The following is a 16475-nucleotide window of genomic DNA, read 5'->3' on the forward strand; positions in this document are numbered from 1 at the left end:
TCTATCTGTGTACCTAGATCTCTCACCTCTGAGTCTACTCCTAGGGGTGTGCTATTAATGTTGTAATTGGCAGGGGCCTTTGGCTTCCAAAAGGGTAGGATAATGCATTTTTTTTGCATTAAGTTTTAGGCTATGGTCTAGCACCAATCATCTGTCTGACTTAGACCCTCCTGAAGGATAACTACATCACAGCATTCAATGATTGTTCTCATCTTGCATTTGTCTGCAAACTTTGTCATACAGAGTTCTTCCACATTAGCCTTGACTTCATAAAAGTATATTCTGAACAGAAGTCGTCCCAGCACTGAGATCTGTGGCACACCACCAATAACGGACCTCTTGCTGGATCTGGATTCACCCACTTTAACCACATATGGCCTGTCAGTTAGCCAACTGGCTATCCATCTGGTGACATAGATTTATGCCCAGTTTTGTGAGTTTATTTGTAGTACCGGAGTGTGAGATTGTCTCAAATGCCTTAGCCAGGTCAAGGTAGGTGGTATGCACTGTTTTACCCTCATCCACAGCTATTAACCTCTTAGAGCAAGAAATCTGGACAAAGCCATATATAATTGGGGGACAAAAGCCCAAACATAAGGACAATTTTTAAATATTGCTCTTACAAACTTAGAAAGTTGATAGACCAACAGGTTTTGCATTTGCATGAATTTTCTGAATTGTTGAAGTCAGAAACTTAAATGTCTGTCATTATCTTCTAGTTTCAATCTTCAATTATTTGCCACTAATTTTCCAAAAAAAAAAACAAATTTTATAAGGAACAAACCTAAAATATGAGGCAAAATCTGGACAGTTGACAGGTATGCCCTCAGCCATAGACCAAGTGACTTTTTCAAATAAGACCAGTCAACTAGATTTTGTAGTTTTGACCTGCCCTTAACAAAGCCAAATTGGGTTGGGCCCAGTGCTGGAGATTTCCTATGTCACTATGTCAGGTCCATGACTAGAGTCTTATATGCAAGACCATGGAAAGAAAAGTCAAACTTATGAGTCTGTAATTACCCTGGTCCATTGATGCCCCCCCTCCACTTTGTGCAGAGGGATTACTGTTGCTGTCCTCCACTCTATCAAGACAAAGCCACAGTCAAAAGACTGTGGTTTAGCAGAGATTCCAATGGGCCTGATAAACAGTGTGAATCAAGACCCAAGAGGCAACTTGGTATATCATCAGACTCCACTGAAGCCATGTTTTTAGCTTTAGACAGCAAGTAGCAACCTGTTCTTTAGTGATAACAGGGGGGGGGGGGTATTTCTTGGGGAGAACTGGGAGTGATAGGGAGGTGAAATCTGAGATGAATTATTTATCAGCCAGATACTGTATCTTCTGGCTGAGTACAGGTGATGCCGTTCACAACTAATTCCTCACATTCTTGAGTGAAGCCCTTAAGATTGTGAATATAACTGAAATTACCTTATGGTTATCCTTAGCACTGGGGCTATTTTTGTCTCAAAGTCTGCTTTTAAAGTTTTAATTAGTTCTCTGACTAATGAAGGACTTTTTGTTCTGTTGTGCACATTCCCACTTACTTCTTAACAGGATTTTCTTTCTTTTGTTGCATGACCTTATTTTGGTCCAGTACTACCATTTTTATGCAGTTGTTTATGTGGTCATACAGGGCTTTTGTGTCACCTCTGCATAGGCTTTTGTGTTTTCCTGGGTTTGGAGGAGCTATAATCTCTGCATACGGCAGGTTTGTTATGACTTGTACTCTTTTTTTTGTAAGGAACCTCTGAAGTCGCTCTAGTTGCTGTGTATGCCTGGTCAGGTATACAGAAGGGAGTAGTGCACTCTGGTCTGATAAGGGCACAGTACAGTGGGATAATGACTTCTTTGGACATAGATGCCATGCCCTTACTTATAAGTTGCTCATCATAAAAGGATTTCCTCACCATTGTGGCCACATGGTGGGCGAAAGGTAAGGCTACTGTCTACATGCACAACCACTTCCCTGACCACTGGTTTGACTCTTAGGGACATATTATCAACATGGTAATTAGCCAGGATGGTTAACTTTCCAAAGACTACAATTATGCATTTCTTAGCACTGAGTTTAAGACCATGGCTTTGGCACCATTTGCTAGTCAGCCAGAGACAGGTCTTCTTGAAGAATGCTAGTGTCTGCAGGGGAGTTGATGATAACCCTCAGCTTGCAATCATCTGCAAACTTAGTCACCCTTAAACCTTCAGCATTTGCTTCCATTTCAGAGAAACAGAAGCCAAAAAGGAGCAGACCCAGCACCAAGCATTGAGGACTCCACTAGTGACCAGCCTTTTGGTGGAGGTGGCCTAACCTATTATGACCGGGGTCCTATCAGTGAGCCAGTTGGCTATCCAGCAGGTAATAAAATGGTTTATACCTAATTTAGTGAGCTTGTATACAATGCCTAAGTGGAGTATTGTATTAAAAGCCTTGGTCAGGTCAAGGTAAGCGGTGTGCACAGTCTTGCCCTCATCCATTGCTTTGGTGACCCCCTCAAAGAAGTCTAACAGATTTAATAGGCATGACCTTCCTTCCTTTAACAAAGCTGAACTGAGATTGGTCCAGCGTTTTCAGGTTACCTATGTTCTTATTTTTCATATCCATGATGATTCTTTCCACGTCCTTATATATGAAGCTGGTCAGACTTATGGACTTGTAGTTAACTGGATTGATGGCTGGCCCCCCTTTGTGCAGGGGAATGACTGTAGCCATCTGTGAAGATAGGCAAAGGTTGCCAGCCTAGCTAGATAGAATTTTATATATAATTCTGTCATTTGTAAATATTAACGTAAACCGCAGGCTTGTTTTCTTAAATGTGAAAAGACTGTATTGGATTTTGAACTTTAAAAAAAAGTAATAACAATGCACTCTACTTTAAGAAAGCTGATAAGTCAAGCATTGTGAAATTCTTTGATCTAAAACACAGAGATGAGATGTCTAGAGGGAGGCATTCTGCCTATTGTTTTGAGGCCAAAGTTAATGGCTAGAATTTGCATGTATAATTTCTTTTACTGCTCTGGCTTCCTGACCAGCTGCAAGATCAAAAGGGCTATTAACCTCTGAGCTTCTGTTAGCCGGAGAACCAGAAATAAATGATGTAATCTGAAATAAATCAGTGGTACTGTGTTATCAATTTAAGGACAGAAAGAATGAGGGCATGGAGCATTTGTCTTGAGAACATCCAACATCACCAGCACTGTCTGCGTTCTATATGTAAGTTTATTTTAGAATTGTGTTTTCTCTTAGCTATAGCTAGAAACTAGGAAGATTAGATTATTTTTTTCTGTATTAATGTTAGAACTTTTCTACTGTATTGTTTTAAGCATTTTCTATGATCTCTGAACTCTTGACTACCACATATATATATATATATATATATATATATATATATATATATATATATATATATATACACATACACACACACACATATATATATATACACATATATATGTATACATATATATATATTTATATATGTGTTACATATATATATATTTATATATATATATATATATATATATATATATATTTATATATATATTTATATATATATATATATATTTATATATATATTTATATATTTATATATATATATATATATATATATATTTATATATATATATATATATATAAATAACAAATTAAAGCACAGCAAACCAATAAAGGGATTAACTCTCCTGCATCCAAGTATAAAAATACTGATAAAATATAAATTGTCCACATGCAGGTAGAGACAACAGCCTGAAATATCCACAGTCTCTGTCACTTCAGTTACGAATTCCAATTCCAGTAGGGTATAAAAAGTTATTTATCCAGCTAGCAAAAGTTAGCGCTTTCACCAAAAAGGCTTTCTCAAACTACAAAGCTGCCACTGAAGCATATCATTTAAATATATAAAAGACAAAGCTGATAGGTTCAAAGTTAATTAATTAAACATGCTAAATACTGCATCATTGATTCATTTAAAATTATATACATTCATTTATACATGCATAGAATCACAATCCACATTAAAACATTTAAAAACATACAGTACCCTAAATATATAAAGAATAAAGAATATATAAAAAACATGTGATAAATAAAACTAATGCCTAAAAAGTCTTCTCTTTTTTAGAAGTGGTTTCACTTGTGTTTTATCATTTAGTTCAGGCTTCTTATCTGCTCTCAGCCTGACTATCCATCTAAGCTCAGCCTCTTGTAAATGAGCATCTACATCCCCACCTCTAATATCTGATAGGACATGTTGCATGACATTAAAAACAAAATAATGTTCAGCACCCATACTTTTAACATGTTTCGCAAGTGCGTTAATGTTCGGACCCAATCCTAATACTATAAACATGTTCCCTGATGCGCTTTTAAATGTTTTAATGTGGATTGTGATTCTATGCATGTATAAATGAATGTATATCATTTTAAATGAATCAATGATGCAGTATTTAGCATGTTTAATTAATTAACTTTGAACCTATCAGCTTTGTCTTTTATATATTTAAATGATGTGTTTCAATGGCAGCTTTGTAGTTTGAGAAAGCCTTTTTGGTGAAAGCGCTAACTTTTGCTAGCTGAATAAATAACTTTTTATACCCTACTGGAATTGGAATTCGTAATTGAAGTGACAGAGACTGTGGATATTTCAGGCTGTTGTCTCTACCTGCATGTGGACACTTTATATATATATATATACATATATATACATATATATATTTTTTTTCTTTTATATATATATATATATATATATATATATATATATATATATATTTATATATAGTGATACTGGCCAAGCAACTCCAATAAGCCTTGACTGTGCAATTGCATTACCATTTGGATAATAATATTGCACAGTAATAATTGAACACCCTTTCATAAGGGCCTTTTGGTAGCTGATAAATAGTGGGTGGTGGCAGTGATTTCTACCATATAGTCTGGGTAAAAGAGGCACAGCTGGAGAACCTGTGCCAGCCTTCTCCAGGAGTGCCTGTGTGGATGTATATAACTCTTAACTCAAAGTGTGTGTGTGTGTGTGTGTTAGTTACTTAGGCAGGGACACGAAGCACTGGTTGGACAGAGAGGGTGCTGGAGGTTTTAGCTTGCCCACTACGCTGAGATCTGGACCCTACAGCTGTGCCAGTGGGGAGTCTTACTGGGGACCTGAAGAGAAAGGGAGAAACCAGCCCCGACTGACTTTGATCTCTGTGTGCTCTTAAGGGAAATTGTACTTTACTATGTGTATATTTATTATCCTTTCCCTATATGGACGCCCCTCACTGGTGTTAGTGGTGAGGATTGAGGCTCCTTGATTGCTAGGACAGTGCATGGGTGTCTCACCATCTTCCACTCCTTGGGTACAAAACCTGACTGTAGGCTCCAGTTGAAAACTGATGCAAGTGGACCAGAGAAGTCATGTTTCATGCTATTTAGTAAGCATCCTGTATGTTATCGGGGCCAATCAGTGAAGTGTTTTTGGCCTTGGAAAGTGCATTGAAAACCTGTTCCTTGGTAATGGTTGGGTGGCTTGTGGTTTGCGGTATTTTCTTTGGACTATCGGGGGGGGGGGGGTTTGAGGTGAACCTGTCAGCCAAAAGGTTAGCAATGTCCTCTGGTTCAGTGTAGGTGATGTCACTTACAATAAGTTATGAGCACTGTTGCATATTTTCCTTGAGGTTACGGACATAGCTGCAGAAAACTTTGTGCTTGTCCTTTGCCCGAGAAGCTACTTTTTTTCAAATTTAGCTTCTGAAATATTAAATTAACCCTCTTAGCTGCCTGCTTAGATTTATTGGGGGGAAGGGTTAGTATGTTGGGCTTTGTTCCTCCTATGCTTTTTTTCTTTTATTGTATAATGATTATATTGCGATTCCACCAGGGTGGCTTGTCCTTGGAGTTTGTCTTATTCTTAATACGAGTGGGTGCAACCCGCTCTATACAACTATCAATATGGCTGCACAGGGATTCTGTAAATAGTTGAACATATGTTATGGTGGTTACTGGGTTTGGGAGTGTTTGAAATTTAGCCAGAGTCTCACTTATTAGAGAGAGGTTAGCACTGAAATAGTTCCTAATGGTTTTTCATTTCAATGGGTCCCTGGATTTAATTTTTATTTCAAGCAATACTGTCTTATGTTCAAATGTGACAAGCAAGGGCATTACACTGGGTGAGGAATATCACTCTCCCATATTAGTGAGTACAAGAACAAAGATGTTTGTACCCTTAGTAGGAGAATGGACAAACTTCTCAAGGATGTCAGTATTAATGAAGTTTAGGAATCACTGGGCTTGTGGATTAGAAGTGATGTAGGATTCCCAAGCTATAGAGGAGTAGTTGAACTCCCCTATGAAGATCATATTAAGTTAAACGGTTATGGATTCTAGTACATTGAGGTAGGTTATATGGGTTTCCTAGGACAAGGACGGGGACCTATAGGTTGCAAGGATAGGATATGAGACCCTGTTTATGATGAATTGCACATGTATAAGTTCCAGTGAGTTACACACTTGAACTAGTTGAGATGTGAGGTTGTTTTAATATAAACTGAGACTCGTCCACCTTTTAGTTCCCTCCTGTGCAGTAGCTGATCTAAAAGTCTAAAAAGCATTACAACCTTAAGCTACTGGGATACTCTCATTGACTTTAAATCAATTCCTCATTACTACAGAAATATCTATAGTCTCCAGGGAGACGAAGGCTTGCAGAGAGTGGAGTTTCTTGTTAAGACTTCTATCATTGAACAGTACTACCTTCAGATATTCCTAAGTAGAGTAAGTTAAGCTGGGAGGTTTATCACTTTGGCATTGCCTAAAAAAGGCACTATTGAGGTGGAAAAGTTCTTTGCCAATATCCACTTTCCTAAAACACTAAAACCTCCTGCACAGCACAATCAAAAAAGGTACCATGTCCTCTCAGGCCATCAAATATTATACCCATTGTAATGACAGCAGAAGCTAAGCCAATTGTTAAAATCACTTTCTTTTGGTAATGTGGCATCATCCTTGGAGAAGACAGTACACTGCTCAGCGCTAGGCTCATACCTGCCTGAGACACAATCAATGAGCTTGATCATGTCTCTCTTCATATAGTCAAGAAAGGTACACCTCAGTTCATTAAAACCCACATGGACTATGACACAGTCACATTGGTATCTGTGGTTCAGTGACCTGAGTGCCAGTGTGAACTGATGGATCCTAGGCCCAGAAAGGCAGCTAACCATGAATCTCTCCATACTCAGTCTGGTGAAGGGGACATTGGTGTGCCTCACTAAAAAAATGACCAGGAAATTTGTTTATGTGCTGGTTTGCATTGCATAGAAGCATTGGATACAGTGTTACTATTTGAAGCTGTGGGTGGTATTTTAATGGAATTTTTATGTGATGGCTGAGGACCCTTTTTTTTTGATTGTGCAGGAGGCTTTAGTGTTTTAGGAAGGTTATCTGTAAGTGCCTCAGCATAAATAGTTTCAGGTGCACGTTCTGTACTCTGTGCAGTAGGTGTGGTGCAAGTATCACTGACAACCTCTATAGCATTAGTTTTGGCTGAATGAGAAAATGTTGCCTCCAGCATTAAAGTGTATTTACATCCCTCACATACTTTATCTGTTTTATTAAGAATAAGTAGGTTATCAATGTACATATGACAACTGCTACAATGCGTAAAAAACACACCAGAAGATTGCTGGAACACTGAAGATGTATAGGAACAGTTCCAGTAGTAAAGCCAATGCACGGACTGGAGTAAGCTGTAAACTTTAATATATGAGTCAAAAAACATTCAATGACATCCTCGTTAAGCGCTTTCATCCACAAAGAAGTGGACTTCATCAGAACATAATAACATAATACTGCCTGATATTTAAAATAATTTTGGTGCCAAACACAATACTTCATTGCTGATTTAAAGTAACAGATGCATGTTTGTGACTTCAACATTACATACAAAAAATAAAAAAAAATAAAATAAAATAAAATCTATGTCACAAATACAATGCACAGTCAACAAATTAGTATTTATATAAAAAAAAAAGATATATGTATATATGTGTAATACAAATCATCATGAACCTATTAATTAGGTAAAACATTTAAAAACATTTTTTTAATTTTTTTTTTTAAATACCATTAGGATTAATGTATGTATTTAATGCTTTTATATTAAATAGATCATTTGAATTTATAAATATTTATAACAAAACTAAAAAATTTTTGGTGGGGATCTGAATGTTACATAAAAAATTATTATAAGTGTTACATAAAGGAATTGTTATAGGTATTATTTGATTCTCCTACCTACCTAAGGTATAATACAATGAAATTTATCATAACTACCTTAGATATTAAAATATTTAAAACACAACCATAGATATAAATACTTGTATAAATAAATAAAATAGGTTGAATAACATTTAAACACTTATAAAATCATCAAAACAATGATTAAATAACTACTATATGTAAACTTAGATGTACAAAATACTATATAATAATATATAAACGAATATAAAAAATATGTGTAAAAATACATGAATTCACTAACTTTATTGCAATAAGGGTTTAATAGAGATATATTCGTTAAGTCCAGGCTCTCTGGCTGCATCAGTTAATATTTGCCATTAAGTTTCGAGTGCCTTAGTATTGCCACCACGGGGTCCACTGAAAACTTGATCAATAATTGCAAATTTAAAAACATGAACGTTCCCGCAACGATCAATGTGTCTATATAATGCATTATTGACATCATTGGTTCTAATACTGTATAAGTGGTCATATATTCTTTTTTTGAAATTTCGCTCAGTCTTCCCTATGTAATATGCGGGGCATATCATTTACTTAGCAAGATAAATGACAAACATGCTGTTACAGTTTCCATGTCTAAAATACAAATAAGTCTTATTAATATTTTCCAATTTCACCCCTTGTATCTCCCCGATATTGAGGCAATGATTACATCATCCACATTTGGTAGTGTGTTTCCTCAATGTCGTAACATTCCTATATTTTGGTCTGTTTCTTGGACCGATTTTGTAGACGGTTGAATTTGGCCTTACATTTTAAAGATGGTACCACCACGTTTGTAGAAGATGGCCTTAAAAAGAAAAGTACTTTTATACCACACAGTCATCCTAATGTTGCTAGCTTTGAAAAGCTGGCAACTCAGGACATTTACAACAAAATTAGACACTGGAACATTCAGGATAATTTAACTTTAGTTGAAAGAGAAGTCTTGGCGGACTTAATTAACAAATACGATATCCATGTCATGAAGCCCGACAAGGGTGGAGGGGTGGTTTTATATAATTCAATAGATTATATTAATGAAATTTATAAAATTTTACATGAATCAGGGAATTATGAAACAGTGTCAATCAATGAAATAAATATAGGACACAAACATATAGAAGAATACTTATTGGACAATCGCATTACTACTGATTTATACAACTTTTTAAAAGCTGAATACCCAACTTTAGCCACTATTGTGGGTATTCCAAAAGTTCATAAAAGTATCAAATGTCCACCATTTTGCCCAATAGTTTCCGAAAGTCATTCAAAAACATATCCTATAGGTGTAGTTATAGACCGATGGTTGAAACCTATATATCAGAATATACCTCACATGATTAAGGATTTGTGGGCCTTTTTGGCAAATTTGACCCCTAACATTTGCAAAAACAACTTAATATTTATCACTGTTGATTCTGTCGACTTATTTTCTTGCATTCCCAAAGCACAAGGGTTGGATGATTTTTGCAATAGTTTGAGGAAGTTTTTCAAATTGGAATGGGACAAGATTTGTCTCATTATGGACATGATGACATTAGTGTTAGACTATAATTATATACATTATGAAGGAGAGAATTTTAGACAAACCAGGGGGGTAGCTATGGGGGCATCTTCTGCGCCCATATTTGTCAACCTGCTTATGTTAGACTGGGAAACTACTATGTAGTTTACCTGCAGTCATTACAAAAATGTTGCTTTCTATTCTAGGTTCTTGAATGACATTTTTATATTATGGGTTGGTTCTATTGAAAGTATTCAGCCTTTTATTGACTATTTAAATAATTCCTGTTCTTTTTTGAAATTTACTTACAATTTTAGCCCAGAAGGTATTGCTTACTTGGACACTTACATATATCACTCTAGTCAAGGCTTCCAGTCCAAAATTTATGGGAAAGAAACATTCTCCAATAGTTATTTGTAATATACCAGTAATCACCCAAGACACATGTTGAGAAATATTTATAAGGGGCAGTGTATTAGGGCCGCTCGAATGACCTCAAGTTATTATTCTATGACAGATGAGATTAACTATATCAAGTTTCTGTTTACCAGCAGGGGATATCCAGGGTCTATATTGAATGATGTTACTTATGTTATCCAAGAGTGGGGAAACAAGTATCTTCCCTTACTGGGTGCAGGGACTAGTTTTAATTTTAAAATTGGTCAACAAGCAGGAAGGCCGACAACGCACTACAATAGGGTATGTGTGTTACAATACTCACCATTTGTAAACTATATAAAAATATAGTTAAGCATAACTGGAATATTTTGATGGTAGACCAAGGAGTAAAGAACATCTTAGGAGACTGTCCCAATTTTGTTTATAAAATGGGGACTAATCTGAAGAAGTCATTGAAGTACGGACCAAAATATAGGAATGTTACGACATTGAGGAAACACACTACCAAATGTGGACGATGTAATCATTGTCTCAATATTTGGGAGATACAAGGGGTGAAATTGGAAAATATTAATAAGACTTACTTATATTTTAGACATGGAAACTGTAACAGCAAGTTTGTCATTTATCTTGCTAGGTGTATGATGTGCCCTGCATATTACATAGGCAAGACTGAGCAACATTTCAAAAAAAGAATATATGACCACTTATACAGTATTAGAACTAAGGATGTCAATAATGCATTATATAGATGCATTGATCGTTGCGGGGACGTTCATGTTTTTAAATTTGCAATTATTGATCAAGTTTTAAGTAGACCCCGTGGTGGCAATACTAGGGCACTCTTAGGCAAGAGGGAAACTTAATGGCAAATATTAACTGATGCAGCCAGAGAGCCTGGACTTATATCTCTATTAAACCCTTATTGCAATTAAGTCAGTGAATTCATGTATTTTTACACATATTTTTATATTAGTTTATATATTACTATATAGTATTTTGTACATCTAAGTTTACATATAGTAGTTATTTAATCATTGTTTTGAAAATTTTATAAGTGTTTAAATGTTATTCAACCTATTTTTATTTATTTATGGAAGTATTTATATCTATGGTCAAGTTTTAAATATTTTAATATATAAGGTAGTTATGATACATTTCATTTAGGTAGGAGAATCAAATAGTATCTATAACAATTCTTTATGTAACACTTATAATATTTTTTTATGCAACATTCATCTCCCCACCAAAAATTTTTTAAGTTTTGTTATAAATATTTATAAATTCAAATGATCTATTTAATATAAAAGCATTAAATACATACATTAATCCTAATGTTATTTTTAAAAAGTTTAAAAAAATGTTTTAAATGTTTTACCCAATAGGTTCATGATGATTTGTATTACACATATATATATTTTTACATAAATATTAATTTTTTTGACTTTGCACTGTATTTGACAGATTTGATTTTTTTTAATTTTTTGTATGTAATGTTGAAGTCACAAACATATTTTACTTATACAGCATCTGTTACTTTAAATCAGCGATGAAGTATTGTGTTTGGCGCCAAAATTATTTTAAATATCAAGCAGTATTATGTTATTGTGTTCTGATGAAGTCCACTTCTTTGTGGATGAAAGCGCTTAATGAGGATGCCACTGAATGTTTTTTTGATTCATATATTAAAGTTTACAGCTTACGCCAGTCCATGCATTGGCTTTACTATTGGAATTGTTCCTATGCGTCTTCAGTGTTCCAGCAATCTTCTGGTGTGGTTTTTACGTTGTTGTGTGCTGGTTCTGTGTTAAACTGCTCCAATGCCTCAGAATACCCATCTCAACCAGACTGGCCAGAGAGAGAGTCAGGAATTGCATATGCATTGCTGCTACTCTACTAGGGAGGAGTGAGGGAAATTTAAATATCAAACACAAGGAACATGACAAGAAACACTCAGCTATGTGTAAAATATATGTTTAAGCAGTTTTTAAAAATCTGTCTAGACAATAAGGGTATTTAATGAAAACTTGCATTGTGAGAGGTCAGTGTCTATACAGATTACAAGGGAGAATTACACTGTGAGATATCAGCATCAATACAGATAACTGCTAGACATTGCTGAGCGAAGAGCAGCAGTTCTAATTAAATATGTCAAAAAAGGCCAAAATGTTCAAATTTTCGATACAGAAAGATCAATTAATGCAGCTGTGACAAAACAATGCAAAAAAGTGCCAATGCAGCAGATATTGTAAAGCAAGTCTTAGATTGTGTAGAGTTTAGCAGAAACCAGCAAAACTCCTCTTCTCAAGTAGTGTGGTTGCCAAACATCGCCAAATGCTTCAGGCACAGAAATTCAAATTTTAAACGAACTGGCTAGCTTGGACCCCAAGTGCTTAAATCAGAACTAAGTCTTAGAATAATAATTTCAATCTAATCAAGCTACTAACAAGCAGTAATTAATGCAGCAGATTAAATGCAACTGAACCCTAAGAATATACAGCAAAAGACTAAATAAAATAGGAATAAGCACAAATACAATAAAAGAAGCTGAATAAAGTGCAATTATTTTTCATTTATTTATATACTTATTTATTTTTTATAAATGAAGGTAGGAAACAAAAGATAATTCAAATTTAATGCTAAAGGGATGTCTTCCCAGTTGATCTCAGTGCTCAGTAGAATAAGCTGATGAGATAAGATTGAGAGAAGTGTCTAATGTCAGACTTATAATAGAGAGAGACAACTCAAAAATCACCAAGTTTAAAAGTAGAACAGGAGTCCAGCGGGTGGGTGGGGGAAAATCAAAGGCATGCAGAGATCAGCAAAAAACAGGCACAGAACAGCAAGTTAGACAGCACTATGGCTAAAGATGCCACCAAATACTTGTAGTTAACTGAGGAATGCTATTTCTCAGTTCCTCTCACTAATTAGCTGGATTTTATTCACTATCTGTAAAAGAATGTTTTTCTAACTGACCCTAGAAAAGATTTCTTAAAACTCCAAAAAGAACAAAAAAGGCTGAAACAAAACAAAATGCAAAATAAGAGTAAAGATAAAAAATGGAAGTAACCAAACCTTAAATGAATAACTCCAATCCAAAATCAAATGCAGACAGAGATCAGCAAGTCACACAACACTTCAGTTGTGCACTTTAAAAGTGGATCTGATCAAGATAATAGTCAAGAATTTCCTCTGGTCAATAAAAAAATACGCTCTACTCAGACAAGAAAAACTTTGGAAGCAATGCGGACCCCACTGCACAACACCTACAGGAAATTAGGCAAACACATACCAATACCACACACCCACAACCACATACACAAACTGAAGAACAAGATATGACCATCTCAAGAAAGTGCACAAGCTAGGCAAGACCAGAATCAGTTTTTTTACAACTGCTCTGCCATAATCTATCAAATAAACTTGTGCACACTAAGCTGTGAACCTGCAGCAATATATCAGTGCTGACCAGATTTTACCACTGGCTAAACTGACAAACAAAATAATACAAATAGTTGCCAGATCAACTGGACAATTGACTAAACACTAACTGGAAGATAGCATCAGGATGACTCATAAAGCAAATCAAACCCTTAATGTATGTACATCAGTGAAATAGAAGCAACGTGTGAACTGTAATAAATAGAGTTAACTCATGTGGTTCTTAACTGGGTAAAATCTTTCCTATGCATCTAAACTTGCTACAGCTGCCACTGGTGACAAAGGGAGTGGGTAATACCCAACATTTAATAAAGACTGAGCACATTAAAGACAAAACTAGTTTCCAAAACTCATCTTTACAGAGCATGAATTATGGTCTTCTAATGCTACTTCTTCCACCCAATAATTACCACTTGCTAGAACGGCTTTTATTCTTCTTCTGTAAACTCTACATCACAATTCTAATTTAGGTTTACTTTGCATCAGTCAACCAGAACACATAGGAAACACTGCTACGTTTTCAAGGGGCAATATTATCCTTGGATTGGTTAAATATTTTGGTCAAAATTCAAAGCCAAACATCTGGAGATTGTGGCAGTTCTGTTACCTTAAACATTTATTGAATAAGGTTTAAACTGCAAAATCCAAGAACTGCAGTCATAGACAAGGAGGCAAATCCACACAGTTGTATTATAAGAACAAGTAAAGCGCTTTCGTCCCAAAGGTAGACTACCTTTGGGATGAAAGCACTTATACTTGTTCTTATAATAAAACTGTGTGGATTTGCCTCCTTGTCTATGACTGCAGTTCTTGGATTTTGTGTTTTTTCCTGGTTTCTTGGTTTTCGGATAAGTTTTAAACTGAATGTATCTATTACAAAGTGTCATAGCACATAGTGGATAAAACAGACTAACACAGGCAATCTAGTAGCTTTACATATATTAATAGTGTTTATCATTTATAACTAAGTCACAATTTAATTTCAGTTTCCATTTATAAAGTCACTATACATTTACCCATCTCTCACCATATGGAAATTCAAAATAGGTACAAATATTCTGGAAAAGTAGGAACACCCAGTCAAAAAAGGCTAGGCAATACATTAGCACAATATTTGAATATCAAATACCATAAAACCTATCTCATTTCCAGTAGAATTGTAGGAAACTACTCAGAAACGCAAGTTTAAAATCTGAATGACAAAATTATTCAAAAATATAAACGTTATCAAAACACAATGTGATATCTATTGATTTTAATGAATAATATTGCAAAAATCTATTGTAATTTATTTTTTGCTTCTGAAAAGGCAGATGTAAGATGTGGGCTTTTATTCTTTAAATTACTGATGCCACCATCATGTAGTCTGGTCTCCCAAGTACTTAGTTGGGTGATCACGATGGATTCACAAAATAAGCCTGAGACTATGAACATACCTACAATACAGATACATCATGCGAAGGTATAAAAAGGTTAATAATGTGGACAGATGAGAAAATTATTATGCCCCTTTGAAGCTCAAGGTAATGTCACTCTTTACTACACGTCATGTACAAATATATATATATACATATATATATATATATATATACACACACACACACACACACACACAGACACACACACAGACACAAACACATACATACATACACACACTTATACTGCTTATTTTTTGTGATAAATTTAACAATGAGTTGTGGTCGAGAGGCGGAATGTGTGCTTTTATTTTGCTTGCCATGGCAGGTGAAACGGGCTCTTCCTCAAACCCGGTTAATAAAGCATGACGTAACTAGGTAAGCAAGTAAACTCCTGCTCATTGGCAGGCACCCGCACATAATGAACGAGAATAACTATCAACCAAAGTGCATTCGTTGTATTTAGCACAAGACATATATCAATATGGTCAAATGACTCCATCCCAACAGCCACATTTTTTATCTTTAGTTTAGTACACAATTTAGCGGTGACTAAGTGACACAAATATTTCAGCTACCCCAAAATTAGATGTCCACTCTGCGTTTTTTTCCGGATCTCCAGAAACAGAGATACAAACGTTTCCGGAGACTGTAAATCCATTGTAAACTTAACACAACTTCATTTATCCATGAGCGCTACTACCAAACTAAACACATGTGAGCTGTCACAGACACCGTTTCGTCAGCCCGCTCTTACTTTATTTATCTTCCTTTAAACTTGCGTCATAATAGCAACAAAGTATGTCAGGAAGGAAAAAAGGTTAACCTTGGGAAAGGAGTCGATTTGTTTCAAAACAGCGCCTACTTGAGGTGTGTTTATTTTCGCAGCGTCTGTTCTTCTTTCCTGCTGAGCTGTTAATACAAAAAACTAGGTTCATAGTACTGCAGTGGATCCTGTTTGAAACAGGTCAAACAAAAAGAACAGATAATATTAATGAACATCAAGCAAAAAACAGATAATATATTCTGGTTCTGTTCTCCTGTGGTTAAACTACAAATCCTATTTCATAACTGCTGGCAGCTTCCACCAGGAAGTGGAGACGCACCAAAAGCAAGGAGTACTTTTTAATAAATTAAATCTGTATTACCATTTTTTTTCTGAAAACTTAGTCTGGAACTGTGATATGTAGCATTAATTAGTGACCACTGCTCAGTGATGTGTATAACATATTTTTAACACCTTTATTAAATTATCACTGAATACATAGACACACATACAGCAAAAGAAAACAAAACAACCAATGTTAATATTTTTCCATTTACATACATTATATATATATATATATATATATATATATATATATATATATATATATATATATATATATGGCATGTTTTCTTTATAGGTTCACAGGTTCATAGGTTCATAGGTTCATACTA

General features: G+C 35.1%; 1 protein-coding gene across 1 annotated transcript in view; it reads right to left on the reverse strand.

Annotated features, from left to right (window-relative positions):
- Nucleotides 1-15811, reverse strand: part of UBE3D (ubiquitin protein ligase E3D) — a 1088056-nt gene extending 1072245 nt beyond the window's left edge. The window contains exon 1 of the mRNA XM_044073342.1: nt 15614-15811. Coding sequence (XP_043929277.1) covers nt 15614-15696 — 83 coding nt within the window. The 5' untranslated portion in view covers nt 15697-15811. The remainder of the gene's footprint in view (nt 1-15613) is intronic.
- Between the last annotated feature and the right edge of the window lie 664 nt (nt 15812-16475).

This window comes from Protopterus annectens, chromosome 1.part1, assembly GCF_019279795.1.
Source record: "Protopterus annectens isolate FY-2018-M chromosome 1.part1, PAN1.0, whole genome shotgun sequence".
In the NCBI taxonomy this organism is placed as follows: Eukaryota; Metazoa; Chordata; order Ceratodontiformes; family Protopteridae; genus Protopterus; species Protopterus annectens.